Source organism: Hippopotamus amphibius, chromosome 13 (genome assembly GCF_030028045.1).
Source record: "Hippopotamus amphibius kiboko isolate mHipAmp2 chromosome 13, mHipAmp2.hap2, whole genome shotgun sequence".
Taxonomy (NCBI): Eukaryota; Metazoa; Chordata; class Mammalia; order Artiodactyla; family Hippopotamidae; genus Hippopotamus; species Hippopotamus amphibius.
In genome coordinates, this window is record NC_080198.1 from 34,402,831 (window position 1) to 34,417,834 (window position 15,004).

Below are 15,004 nucleotides of genomic sequence, written 5' to 3' on the forward strand. Positions count from 1 at the left end.
TCCTCCACTTCTCTCTCCCCGGGAGGCTCTGCCCCCTACCTGCCCACTTCCTGTTAGGGCTCAGCTGACAGTGAAGCCCCAACCCCTTTCCCCACCTCAGGAGGGATCAGGAAGCATCCCACAGCCCTTCAGCCCCCAGGCCACAGAAGCGCCTGGTTTCACGCTTCTTTTTAGAGGGACGCTTCTGAGTCGAGATAATGGTCCCAATTCACCCCCAGTATCTAGAAATAGTTTGTTTTCAGATGATAAACAGACTTTTATATCACTTAGTACCTTCTTAGCAACTTTGATGCAGAAAATAGGACAATCGTGGCTTCTTTCAGTACAGCATTTGCTGTTGCTACAATCAACTAAGGGTTCTGGACTCAGATCAGGGGTGGGGAGTGCCCTAAACCCAGCTTCCCCTAACATATTCCAACCTCCCTATGCCCTTCTGAGCCCAGCTCTCCCTGGCACAGGCTCCCTCCTGCAGGGCCATGTTTTTCTCATCTTTACAGCTCTTTAGCAGCCAAGGCGTCTGGCTGAAAAATCATGACCTGTCTTTCCCAGTCCACCTGGCCAAGGTACAGCCTGCCACAGATCTGGGGCGGTGCAGCAAAGGAGACCCAGGGGAGAGGTGCTGGAGCGTACCTGCATGCCAATAACCGCGTAGATGAAGAACAGCATGGCGATGAGAAGGGCGACATACGGGAGCGCCTGCAAGAGAGGAAGCACTTAGCTCAGTGAGCCTCCTGCCCCCCACCTCCCTGACAGCTCGGAGGCAGACTAAAGGCCCATGAGGGGCACACGCTCTGTTCTTTTCCATGTTATATTGAAAGGACATCAATCGCGAGGAAGAGCTTTTGAAACCCCAGCCCAGCAGCATGGCTTCAGTCCTGAGTACAGCAGTTCATGCACCCCTCAGGCTAGGAAGCTGCAGGCACGATGTGATTGCCACAGTCGTTAACAGAGTGTCTTAATCCTAAACAGTGTCACGCTCGGAATAATGCTTAACGTCACCTTTGGACTCCTTTGTGAAACTAGTGTAATTGATGAAATGATTCCAAAATGCTGGACAATTAGATCGCTCCCACTTTCTTTCGTGGGCGTGTCTGGGGTGGGGGCAAGCGGCTGTTTTGCGAAGGAACATCTCTATGTAGAATCACCTTGCACCTTAGGATGAAGCCTTAGGAGTGGAATTACTGAGTCAGAGGGAAAAAACCACTTTCCGGCTGTGGCTGTGGAAAGCAAGACACCTTTCTTTAAATGCACTCTTTCTGGAAGAGCTACAGAGGTGAGGGCTGGGCCATGGAAGAAAAGGAGCTAGCTGTGTGGTCACCAAGTCTGGGCTCTCCTTAGGAATATCAAATACAAGCACATGCGTCGGGTCAGACCCCGGTCTTTGAATCCAAGGCTCCTCAGCTGCTTTTCTCCCTCATCTCAGGTGACAGAAGATGTCCATGTGCTTGGCACTCCTCCAGGGAGTGCCCAGATTGTTAAACTTAAGGCCAAGCTCACATGCATAAAGCCTCCACTTGCTCTCCTATCTGAGAAAGGTCACCAGAAAGCCAGTGGCTAAAAAACTTTCTGACTTGTGCCAGCTCTGATCTGTGACTGCCAGCTTGGCCCAGGGCAGTAGGACCATCCTGACAGCTGAACGGGTTAACAGAGTCCCACAGGGTTAGTTTCAGGCTGTCCTTGCCGTACCAGGATGCATTTTCTTTCTAGATTAGCAAATGATTAAGAATTTTACTGGCACAGTCTCTCAATTTTTATGGACCGCTACTCTGTGACATGAATTTATCTATAGTGACCACAACTTCTTTTAAAAAGTTTAATTTTTTTTAAAGTAAGAATGACATTATTGCATGAATCATTCTATTTTTACAGCAGTTCATTCACAGACATTGGTACTTTGTATTAATAATAACCATCTAGGATTTAATCCCTTTTCAGGACCAAAGCTCACCTGCCCAAGGCCGCCACCTGCCCTGCCTCTCTCAGAGCTGCATCCCAGCTCCTCCTACAACCTCATTTTCCACAACAGGACTTATGACTTTCCTTCTTTGAGTTTCTGGATCTACCCCCTTCCCCAGATGCCACCCCTCTCCTCTTTAGCTGCTAAAATTCTACCCACTGCAGAAAAATATTTCCTGGAATAGTAACACCAGTTACCTCAGAGGTGGCAATGGGGTTGCTCTTTGTGTGTCTTCGGATGACTTCATTTGTTAATGTGAGCAGTTAATACTTTTGAATTAAAAATGGTCAAAAGATAAAGAAACAAAGATCCATGGCTCCTTTTCTAATGTTCGTGCATGTCTACAAACTCCCCACGTGGTGCCCCTCTTGATAAGAATCTGGGCCCCCTCCCCAGTGAGTAAGTCCAGGAGACCAGAACATCTAGGGTGGGGTACTGGAAGGTACAGGAGAAGCTGGGTTCTGTTGGGCACAGCCAAGAACCAGGCTGCATCAGCCCGGAGAGTCACAAATGACAAAGGGGACCTGGTTTATATCTAGATGCCCTCCACTCTGTAATCCTCCCAGGCACTGGATAACCCAGGCCAGGGGATGGTGTGCTGGCCAAGCGGTCTCTCGTTTGTATCTAGATTAGCCAACGGATAGGACTGCGGCAGCCTCACAAGGCTTCCAGGGGTCGGCTGGGACCCTCCTTCTCTCAGACATCGCCATTCACCCCGGGCATCCTGGGGAAGACCGAGGGGCATAGAGCCCAGTACCTCTATCCGTCTTGGGAATGTTGCAGATCTCTTAGCTGCAGGTCCTTACTGCTTTCTCCTCTGCTTTCTTAAGCAAGTAATCTTATTTGATTTATCCAAGCAATGCTGGGCCAGTCTCTTCAGCATTTCATGTCCTCTATGGACCTAGGTGGTCACAGTGGTCCTGCAGAAGGGATTCTGGATCCCCCACGACAGATGACAACCACTGACTTACATATGATCTTCAAAGACAGAGAAGCCCTTGGCATGGCTCTTACCTGGAAGGACTTAATAAAAGTCCACAGCAGCGTCCGGATGCCTTCCCCCCTGCTGAGAAGCTTCACCAATCGCATCACTCGGAAAAGACGGAAAAAGGTGATGGAGATTCTATTGCTCTCTTCAGAGTTCTGAAGGGTTATCATGGAGAGGTCAAACCCAATGGAAAGTAGAACATGCAACACTTTCAGAAAAACAGCAACAGATGCAAACAGAGGTGGCAGAGGTAGGAATTAAAGGTGTGTTTCTGGGGCCTTTTCACCTTAAAAAGCATGATATGAAAGGAAAAGTTACATGCTAACAACACAGGGCTTGGAAAACCACGTCCACACAGCACATGCATGTCCACGTGGGCGAGTGTGTTAAGAGGAGGACGCTGGGCTGGTCAAGAGTACTGGACACTGATGATAAATGCAAACCACTGCAGACACTGTTCTGGAAGGACAATCATGGAGAATACGGAACAACTAGTGGAAGACTTGACATGGCCAAATAAACTCAAGGAAAAGGCCCAGCCCCTGGGGACTAGTCACTGATCTTACCCCAGGTGCAGCAGTTGGGACAGGGACATTTTCACTTTCAGTTGGCTTTAAGAAATCAAAGATTGACAATGTATTAATGAACTGGGAAGGAAGCAGGGGTCCGGAAGGGCGGTCCCCCCCCTTTTGAAAAAAATCTGTGGTTCGTGTCTTAGGGTAACACATCTGCTCCCTCCCTGAGGAAATGCCACAGGCACGGCTTGGAACTGGACTTGAGGGCGGGCGGCCACCGATGCAGGCTCGGACACACGGCTTTCTAATTCACAGCCCAGAACACAATGTGCCGAGACTGACAGGGGTCCAGTGAAAGGTAACACACTGCAAGACTTCAGCTGTCCCCACGCGCAGGAACGCCGAGCGGGACTCTGCTTCTCGTGGGAAGGCTGGTTCTCTTTTCTCAGCCAGCGTGGTGGGTCTGAGGGGCTGACTGCTGCGAGGCAGGCCACGCCTCACCCTGCGGAGCACGATGGCTGCCAAACAGGGCAGAGAGGTGCACGGACCTCCTCCGCCCCGCTCTGCTCCTGGGGCCGCACGGCTGGGCAGTGTGTGCCCGAGGGGGCCCTTGCCGGTGGGGCTGCCACGCAGCTGAGCAGACTGAGGCAGGGCAAGCGGGAGAGCGGCTGGCTTCCCTCCAGAAGGCTTCACTGCCCCACCCAGGAGGCTCAGCTCTGGCTGACTCTTGGGAAGAAACAGCTTAGCACCAGCGTGCCCCGAGCTTCCACCGTGCTGCCTCACCTGGGGTCTGGCCGGGCTCCTGTCACTCGGGCCCCGGGGCGCAGGATCCCAGCCCTTGTCGCCCTGTGCTCACCTGCCTCCCCACTCAGCCTGTGAGCTCCCAGCGGGCAGGGGCCTCGCCTCCCTCCAATCAGGGGCCATCATGGTGTCTAACACGTACGAGAGGTTCCATAATGGTTTACAAGAATGCAAAGAGGTTGTAAGCCAACTCACAAATATCCGGAGGCATCTTTAAATGAAACAGCAAAGGCTGAACAAGAGTGAGGAAATGACAGCCTTTTTTTTTCCCCTTCAGTGGAGTCACCTCCTCTGAAGCAGCTGGTCTGCCCTGCGGCCAGCAAAGGAAGGAGGCTCTTCTGACTGGGGGCCCAGAACCGCTGGGTGCTCTGCAGGGCTCTAGGGGGCCTCTCTGCACATTGTGTCTACACAGCTGAGGGATGTGTGTGCCCGCATGGATGCCCACACTCATCTGATGGGCTCTCCTCCCTGGAGATACAGGGAAAGGAAAAACTCCATTCTGAAGTCTTACCCTTGTCAATGGCTGCCTCCTGAGATCAAACCTAAAACTCTATAAAATTCATAAAATAGGAGTGTGGGCACATCACATCACAACTGAAATTCAACAATGAAATTACGAAGCCAGGACTAACAGGTTCTGATGGGGTTAGAAAGGAGTCCCTGCTTCACCTGGGATGCTCAGAACATGACCTCTGCAATGGGTTGGTCGAAGCCTGGTCACTTTTTTTACATTCCTTCTATTATCTCACCTCAAAAGAGATCACATCTCCTTAAAGGGACAGATAATGGTTTTTAACTCACGACTTTAACAAATGAAGGAATTCGTTTACCAAACTTCTCACGCTCGCCCACACCATCTCCCTCAGGGCTGTGGGCAGGAGGCTCCAGTCTCACTTATGCAGCTGGAGTGTGAGGGGGTGTGTGTGTGCACATTTGCCTATGATCAAGGGGACCAGAGTGTGCATAAGACAGAACACTCTACCATATACTTTTGCAATGTCCATAACTTGTGTGTTGGACTTACAAGAGAATAAGGAGGCCAGATGGTAGGGGAAGACACTCTTTCTGGCCACAACCTGGCCCAAGCCAATTCTGCTGGCCCCTCCCTAGCCCGATCCAAGTCTGACAGACCTTTTACACCCCCTTAGGACATGGGAAAATTAGAAGCCAAGCTGACTTTTGATGTGGACATCTCTTTTTCAACTGCTATCTTTAAAGTATGACAAATCTTGGGCTATGAACTTGAAACCATGGGTAGTCTTTTGTTCAAAAACACAAAGAAGAGGGAGAGACAGCATTTACGGAGGGACAAGGCAGCACAACATGCAAGAAAGGAGGGACAGAGCAAACGGTACACCAGGGTACGTGCACCCCCAATGCGGCCTGTGACACCTCGCCCCCACATGTTGCACTGGGCAGGGGAGGATGTCACTAGTAGCATTGCGGGAAAATGCAAGTTGCCAAAATATCTTACGAACTGAGGAAGGCTGAGGATAGCTTTGCTTAAACTACAAATGCCAGCCTGATGCAAAGGGCAGGCCAGCTCTCACCCTGAGCTACCCGCTGGAACTGCCTGGGGATCTGTAACAACTCTGATGCCTAGTTCTCACCCCAAAGATTCTTATTTAACTCATCTGGGGTGTGCCCAAGCTTTGGGTATTTTAAAAGCTCCCAGGTGGTTCCAAAATACAGCCAGAGCTGAAAGCAGCTACCCTACCCAAGGCCAAGGAAAAGCTGGGCCATGTGTTCAGCTGGTCACCCACCACCAGCTCATTCCCTTTAGGTCTGGAGTGGCCACACAGCGTGGGACCACCAGAAAAGCCCATGCAGGCTATTACAGCTAAGCAGTGGGTTCTTCTGGAGTCGAGGGGTTCAGTACTTAGATGAAGAAAGAGTAGGTACCACCCCCATCTTCCTTAGGAGAGGTGGAGGAGGCTTGGAAACACAGGGAGCTGGTGAAGGATGGAAATGGACCATGAGCAAAGCTGCCACTCCTGGGATCAACCACAGGACACCCCTAGAGGCTATGAGACTAGGGAAAGTCTCACTCCCCAGGGAGCTTTCCAACAACAGCACCAGGGACTGAATGACCAGTCTTCAATAAGGGAATTCCAGTGTCATCCCAGGGCCTGGGCTAGATGACCTCGGTAGCTCCTTCCTGAGATGCCACAGTCTTTATCTGGAAACCCTACAGGGAAATGAGCCCTCAGCCTCAGGAAGCTAAACTACATGCCAGAGTCTGAAAAGCTCCTTCCACAGGCCTCCTAAGTAGGCTCTTGCAGTGTAGGCTCTGGGCCAGCCCCCTGCAACTATGGGAGGCAAATAGGCCCTGAGTTTCCCAAGTGCAAAGGGATCAGTCTGCATTTATGCATTAATTCCCATTTTTTCCTGGAAAAGCTGAAAGGATACAGTTTTCCAATTCAGACAGCAAGCAAACCAGCATCCCAGCAAACCAGTTACCCTGAGGCATCCTGGAGAGTTTTTGTGGGGAAGCCTCTCTCTGACTACTTCTGACCTGGTATGTAACACCTCTGGGATGGAAGGCTTCCGTATTTGGGATTGCTGACTTTGTGTCCAGAAACCAGCAGCCTGGTCCCTAGAAAACAGTCAGCATATCGCCTGGAGGGCTGAACAACCTGACTGTGGATTCAGAACAAGAGGCTGAGTGTAGCTGTGGGCCACCTGGTCCACCCCGGGTACATGCCAAGGCAGGGACAATTCTTAGGTCCCTGGGAGTGAGCGCCCTACTGCCTCTGGACATGCTCTCACGTAATAACAATGCAGACAGGGCTTCTAAGCAGGCGTTTTGCCTCTCCACCAATAATGATAACAGCGAAGTGTAAGTGTCGGCAACAGCCATTTCCCAGGTTACGGAGAACACGATGCTGGATCATTTCTCCATTCAAGGAACAAACAGGCATCAAAGAAGGGGCAGAAGTGAGCCTGCCAGTCCTCATCTGACATTTTAGCAGCTTGGTGATGTGAAGACCAACTGTGATGAAGACAAGTCCGTGAGAGCTGGCAAACCAGGAGCGGGCGTGGCTAGGCGGGGGTCGTGGAGGGGGCGGCAGCAGGATGCAGAGGGCCGGGCGAGCATGCAAGCGGGACAACAGAAAGGGCCATCCAAAATGTTTCTGCAAAGAATACAAACGCAAGCTCGATTTCTCATTTCCGGGCCAGATCGTTCATTCTTGGAGACTACGCTGGCATGTCACAGAGCCAAGCGTGACTGACCAAGGTGGCCCCAGCTCAGGCCCCAGGCTGGAGACAACGAAATAGGGCACCGCAAACAATTTAGATGACCACGACCCACAGCACTCCTGTGAAACTCAGCGAAAACCAAAGGTGGGGAAGCCAAAGACAAGTATACAGTCTTTCGAGTGCTTTCGCTTTAACAACAACTTCACCGTATATATGTTTATATATACTTGCCGCTACAATTTTCTAAAAACAAAACCAACATGAAAATCAATTAGGCAACAGAAAAGAAAGATCAACAGAGGTTGGGAGAGACAGCACAGCAAGTTAAACATTGCAAAAAAATGATGACTTATAGCAGCTAAAAACAGCCAACAGTGGACCAAGATACTCATGCTCTGCTGAGCCAGGAGCACGGGGGACAGGGCCACCAAGGGAAGTCATATGCTCTGCTTCCCTGGGGAACTCGGCGTGTGTGGTGGAGACGGGGATGGAGGAACCACCAGTCACACTCAGAGAAGTATGTCGCCAGAGGTTAAAGACACCCAGTCTCTTTGGTCTTCGTGCTGTGGCCTGCGGGTACATAGATGCCTAATAAAGATGTGATGAAGGACTGAATAAATGAGAAGGTGGCCTTGAGCATCCGCTCTGCACTAAGGCCCAGCACAGAAATGCTGAGGTCCTCTACGGTGTTTTTCTACTGGCCCAGGGCATTGAAATGTCATTGCTCCCAGCTCAGGAAGGTTTGGTCTCAGGCTCTACCTGACCAGGGGAAAGGTCACATACTGAAAAACAGTACAAGGATGCTGACTAGTGTGATTTTTGAAAGTCTGATTGAATGTCAGTGAAAGCCTGTATCGTACAGATACCCCAGATACTAAATTTTAATTTCAGTTTTAACTAAAAAAAATTTTTTTAATTTAATATAAATTTTAACTAAAAAATTTCGTGTGGGCTTTTATAGACCTGTGGCTTTCCTGACTGATGAAAGGTGAAGGAGGACATGTCTAAGACACTGCTGAGCAGGGCTGAACCAGAGAGAACGTGCAGCGGGACACGGTGAGGCAGCCAGGAAGCCGCGTGCACTGTCGGCGGTGCACCAGAGCGGGGGTCAGGCATTAGAGAGCTGGGCTGTCTGCTTGGTGAACAAACCCTGGCCACATCCTGATGCCCAGGCACTAAGCATGGACCCCACCACCTGCACGACACTTGAAGCATGGAGTGCTCCAGGGAGACCTGCTCAAACTGTCATTTGTGATATTTTCACTTCCATTATAGACCACCTCTGACTTACAAAAGAGTCTGGTTCCAGAATGTTCACGTAAGTGTACTTTGATAGAAGCTGCAAGCACGTTCCATGGTGATAGATTAAGCAGGCAGATGTCTGGTCATAAACTCAGGAGAGAGCCCATGGCAGCGCAGGGAGGGCCCTGCTGTTCTCCCATTAGCATCAGATTATTTTATGACCAAGCGTAAGTTACACATTATGAATGGCAATTTTATACCTGACTTGTGGAATATTTCACATACAGTGGAATTTATAGAAGTCTGGGCTTATGGAGGTTGGTGGATCTATGCACCTAAGTCTAGTAAAATACCATTTCAGTAGCTGGGCATGAATTTGAGTGTCATGAGGCTTAACTCATACCCTCATGGACATGGTAATGACTTACAGGTCATTTCGCTTATTATTACAAGGAAAATCTATATTTAAAATAATACCATTGTGTCTCCCTCACACTTTGGGGGTTTTAGCAAGTATTTTCACACATACTCCTATCATTTCATCAATGCAACGTACCTACGAAGCAGGGAGGGCAGACATCATTCACCGCAGTGGGCCCACGAGGGAACTGAGGCCCGGGTCCAGGCTAGTGCTGACCTGCTACTCTACACTCCACAGTCAGCCTGGCCCCCAAAGCGCTGGCATACAGAGATCTTATTCGTATTTGATACAGGCTGTCTGGGCACCAGGAGGGACCATACGATCCCGCAGGCGTCAGCCAGGCAGAGCGTGGCAACCCCTTCTCAGCCAGGCATGGGGGAAGAAGGGCCGGGTTGGCGCTGTGGAGCAGGAAGCCAGCACGGCATGGCAGCCACCCCATGCTCCACCCGTCCCTGCGAAGGGCTCCACACAACTTGGGCGCCCACAGAGGTCTGCTGCTGAACTGGGGACAGACCAGGTGGGCAGGGCCAGTTCTGCCTGCATCAGGCCCTTCCAGTCTGGGCAAGGGTCAGGTCCAAGGGGGGCCAGTGGGAGGCGGTGCTCCCCTTTTTGCAGCCTCCGAATGTTGAGGAAGGTTCTCAGGCTGCTTCCTGAAGGGGGGAGTCACTCCACCTACCACGCAGCTCCTCAACACTGGATTCAACAGGGTGCAACAAAGGAGCACTGACACCCTCTCCTGAAACCCACAATGCCCTCCTTTCCCTGGCCCAGGGCAGCTTCCAACCTGCATCACTATTTGGGGACCCAGGACAGGCATGTTCCCCAGCGTCACAGGCGGGGCTCAGCAGACACAGGGTATCGGTAAGGACACCTGCAATGGCGGCCACGTGCTCAGGGCACGGCGGTGGGGCTTCCCTCCTGCGCCATCACAGAACCGCGATGGGTACCGGGGCACACATTATGAACTCTGCTTCCGGGCTGCAAAAACTGAGGCACGGAGCCCTGCCAAGGTCACCCAGCTACTGAGCAATAATGTTCACACACCCACCCAATTAACTCCTAGTCCTTAACAATTTCATAAGGTCTTCTTTAAAAATAATGTTTTCGTTCCAAAACGGCAATTCTACATTTACTTCCCACTCACATGTAGGGGGGGATGGGGAAGGGGGTGGTGGGCGGGGGGAAGGAGGGAAGAAGACAAAATCCGTTCTCAGTCTTTTGAAACAGATGTGTGCGTGCATTTCTAAAGTGTATACTTTAGATCAGCGGGGAGGGTTTCTGATCTCCTCCAGGTTAGACTTCACAAGAACAATTAGGTTATAGGACACAAAATTTGCTACTTACATTCACTTCAGTTATAGCAATATCAACGACGCTACCAACAACAATTAAGGCATCAAAAGTGTTCCATGCATCAGTGAAATAGTGCTGTTAGGGCAAGCATTCAGAAGCCACAGAAGAGAGGAAGCACAACAGGAAAAAAAGAAGAAAAGGACAGTGTTATAAAAGGGGAACGTTCTAGCATTAAGCCACCTGGCTACTTGAAAAATCACCCTGAAACAAACATGTTACAGGTACGTCACTTTGGGTATCGCTTCTGACGCAGCAAGTAAATACAGTTATAGATGCCTATCTTGCCCTGCCTACCGCTGGCTGGGGTAACGCTGCAAAACAGTCAGTCCTCCAAAAGGCGACTGGTGTCTGAAGGCCTTGGGAACTAAGCTCTACGCTAAAAGGCCTCTTATCCACAGCTCTCGTGCGAAAACGCCTGGTGTTCGATCAAGTACGACTGGGCTCTGTGACTTGTCCAGGTGATGCCGTGCAGAGTGGGGCAGGTGTGCAGACACAGACAGGACGGGAGGTGGCCCCAGGCGGGCACATACTCACGTCGGCTTCGCTGAGGGCCACGTCTACAATGCTGCCGATTACGATGAGGGAGTCAAACGTGTTCCAGGCGTCACTAAAGTACCCCTGGACAGAGCGGGCGGGGGCAGACGTTGATGAGCACGCAGGAAGGAGATGCCACGCCGACCACACGGGGACACGCCCGGGCCCCGCAGCACCCACAGCAACCAGGTGGGGTGGGGGGGCCAAAGGGAAGCGACCATGCTGTCCACCGGTGGAGAGGGACACGGGGCGGGGGCACCTGCATGTGTGAGAGAGGCCACACGCGCTCACAAACACACGTCACACACGCACACAGGCATGCACGATGCAGACCACGGCCCTGGGCAGCCCGGAACCAAGCCTCGTATCTGCAGGACAGAGCGAAGCACTTGGCAACCCTGCCCTGCACCCAGGGTCACAATCCCAACCCCTTGCTAGCTCAGGGCGGAGAAGGCCCTGCTACTCCTTGCATAGGGTCCCCAATCACCCCACCTCCTTCGCTTCTCCCACTTCAAGAGCACGACGACCAGCACTGCACACATTCTCACTCCTGTGCCCCTGCAACGACCCAGCATGCCTGTGCCCTCCTCACCAGCCCAAGTACTGCAAAGGGTGTGCCCTGTGGCAGGATGTCCTCATGGAGCTCTCGGTCTAAAGGGACACAAAGGCTTACAGGGAGACAGGCCAGTGATGCACACTGTCCAAGGCACAGAGGTGTGGGTTGTGGGGCTTGGGGACCAGTGCAGGGAAGGTCGCGCAGGGAAAGGAGCGCCGAGTGATGGTGACGATGCTCGAGGGCTCCCGCTGGCCCCCAGAGCGGCCCCTAACCCCCACCCCGCAGGCTCCTCCTTCCTCTCCAGCTCTGGCTTTCCTCCCCTCCCTCTGCATCCTCCAGGCTGAGAATCCTTTCCATCCTTCAAACCACCTCCAAGTTCTTCCCCACCTTTTGAGGCCTCTGCAGTCCTGGCCTCCCCACCCCAAATCTACCTGCCGACATCCACTTCCTCCTTCACACTCAGCTCAAACGTCAACGCCCTGATGGCATTTTTCTGATCATCCTGACTTATACCTCTCATCCTGGGGACTCCGAATCTCTCTCAGGTCTTGATCTGAGAGAGATGGGGTCTTTGCCTGCAGATCTACCCCCATGGAAAGCCCTCTGAGGATGAGGGCTGTGCTGACTGCTCTGTCCCCTCCCACAAATCCCACCACCCAGCCCAGAGCCATGAACCCACACAGTGCTTGACACGTGGCAATGCCCCCTCCTTCCACCAACTTGCACATTGCTGGTCATGCAGCTCTGCCCTATTCTTGTTATGTCAGGTCCTCTGTCTTGTGGAAGGTACAACATCCCTATGACTGTGACTTACGAACCCGTGTACACATGGCATACATTTTGCACCCTCTTCTGAGCTCAGCACAGGAGGTGCTACCTTAGAGCCTGCTGTCTCCTGATACCCCCCGGAAGCCCTCCACTGGAGGGGGTGGGGGGGAGCACAGGGCACGGAGGCTTCTGGTTGCAAAGTCAACCACTGTCTGCAAATCAGCTGTGTCTTTTCAACAAGTCAGGACGTGTTGTGGAAATAAAAATTCATGTCTGACTTATATATAAAGGGGCCCAGTGTGCTTACAACTGGGTACACTTAGTGCTGGATGAAGAACACCAGAAGGGAAGGTACACGGCCGTGTCAGGTCCCACAGACTGGTGATGAAGTGCAGGCCCAGAGGCGGCCACTGCAGAGCAGCCTTTTATGACCCTACGGAGAAAGTGCACACGCTGGCTGTTCCCACCCCTGGAGCAAGGATGCTTGTTCTAGTCACTGTTAACCACCCCAGGTGCACTTATGGCAGAGCTCTAACACTGACTCAGGGTTTGGGATTTTTTTTAAATTTCGTCTTAAACCATGTGAGATTTTTCTAACCAACTGCCATGACTTTTTAAAAAATACGTATTTATTATTTATTTATTTGGTCGCATCGGGTCTTAGTTGCAGCAGGCGGGCTCCTTAGTTGCAGCAGGTAGGCTCCTCTTAGTTGCGGCTCACTGTGGGAAGACATTCAGAAGTCTTTCTCAAACCTTGTAAATGTTACTAAAAGTAATTAAAGTATGTGGGCCGAGCGACTGGATGCAGGATGTCCTGCTTGAGCAGTGGAGGAGCTAAGGGTGCTGGGCGTGGAGACCCTGGGGGCATAGGCTACCGTGGAAACAGAATATTGACCCTCTCTGGGGGCGCAGCCCCTTTCTCTCTTGCACACCTCATATCACCCTGTTTGGCCCCAGAGGATGGCTAGTTAGCCTGAGACGGGTAAGATTCCTCAGGGGAGGAACAACCTAAGACAGGCACAGTCGCAGAGGGGCCAACGGGGGTGGGGCACAGACCCCTAATCCATCTGAGAGAGGTCTCCTGCCCCCAGGGCTGCTTTGCTCTCCACGCCCAGCTCAAATCCACACCCAGCTCAAATCCACACCCAGCTCAAATCGGACCCAGGAGGCAAACAAAGATCATTGCCCCAGTCATGTGAGGCCTTTGTTTGTTTACTTCAAAGATAACCTTGTTTGTGGGACTAAAGTGGGAGTGTTAGACCCTTAGGCGATGCCAAGAACTCAATAAACGCAATGTGGGGATGAATCGGTGAGGCTCTTGATCCTAGAGGTCTTGAGTCCCATCTTTCTCTTCAGTCTGTGTCTGTGTTTTCTTCAGTCTGTGTCTGTGTTTTCTTCAAGCTTGCGGCACCCGTCACTCACCTCGAGTCGCCGAGCTGGTCTCGGCAGCTCACCAGCTCCTTAGTTGTGGCACGTGAACTCTTAGTTGCGGCATGCGAACTCTTAGTTGTGGCACGCATGTAGGATCTAGTTCTCTGACCAGGGATTGAACCCGGGCCCCCTGCATTGGGAGTATGGAGTCTTAACCACTGCGCTACCAGGGAAGACCCTTGCCATGCCTTCTGACCTCACCCTCCATCTCCTCTCTCCTCCTCTCCCACAATCCCCATGCCTCTCTCATAGTTATTTACCCTCATGGACTGCCACCCTCCCAGACCCCTGTCAGCCCTCTAATAAGTACACAAAAGCTTGCCTGCACCAACTCTGATCGTCTGTGATACACATCTAACGGGAGGGGCTGTTTAAAAAAGACAACGTCTTACACCTTTCAGCTTCTGTTCTCAAGATGCGGGACTCTCGGCTGGCAAAACTGAGGAGAGGTGGGGCCTTTGTGAGGACAGGACTGGTGCCCCTCAAAAAGCTGTGCCGGTAGAGATGAGACCCAGAGCCTGCACCGGGACGTAAAGGCACACGTAGCGGCCCTCGCCGAGCACGACATCTAACCAAAAAAAGTCAGCTGCGTCACGTGGCGTGCTGAGTGCCACCCCTGCCCCTGGGTTGTGAGGGCACAGGGTTGGCTCTTAAATTATTCGCATCACCACGAATGCTAACCAACAGTGTGCTGACCGGCGGCCTCGCCACAGAGCACACTCTGAGGGGCAGAGCTTGTCCTTTTCTCCATGGATTTCATGGCAACCCAGAGCTACAGAGAGCATGGTGAGCCTTCCCCTCTCCTCACGAGAGGAACGGATGCCTTAGAAACACGGAGGGGGTCATCGGGAACAACTAGGGCTCTAGTGCACACAGTGGCGAAGACCCCTGTCCCTCCCGTCCCGTCCCGTCCCGCACACAGCCAGCCCCTGCCCACAGCCGCACCTTGGGCCCGGCCCCCTTTGCTGCAGCATGTCCTTTACTGGAGGCCAAGCCCACCACCTGTGCACTGAATGCCCCTCTTACCTACTTTAGACTTTAGTCCTGAATAGCTCCCCTCTCTGTGTGTCTCTGTCTCTCCAGAATGATGGGTGTTCACCTTTGGGTCATTCCTATCTGCCTACAAACTATTCTCCAACTGGCCCATCCTGGCCCACGGTGATGTACAAAGTCACCATAAAGCAACACGATGGGGGCTTGATGTTTGGGGTCTCGGAACTCTCCGGTAATCTCATCA

At 52.1% G+C, this 15,004-nt stretch overlaps 1 protein-coding gene across 6 annotated transcripts in view; it reads right to left on the reverse strand.

The window, feature by feature from the left end:
• The window catches only part of CACNA1D (calcium voltage-gated channel subunit alpha1 D), a 309,818-nt gene that overhangs the window by 41,730 nt on the left and 253,084 nt on the right, over positions 1-15,004 (reverse strand). For 4 of the 6 annotated variants that reach the window (XM_057705783.1, XM_057705782.1, XM_057705781.1 and 1 more), the window contains 2 exons: positions 2,972-3,100; positions 631-696 (listed from right to left, as the gene is read on the reverse strand). In XM_057705783.1, the coding sequence (XP_057561766.1) occupies positions 631-696; positions 2,972-3,100 (195 nt within the window). Of the gene's footprint in view, positions 1-630; positions 697-2,971; positions 3,101-3,511; positions 3,557-11,012; positions 11,097-15,004 lie in introns of all 6 variants that reach the window. The other 2 variants (XM_057705786.1, XM_057705785.1) reach the window with 2 other exon arrangements.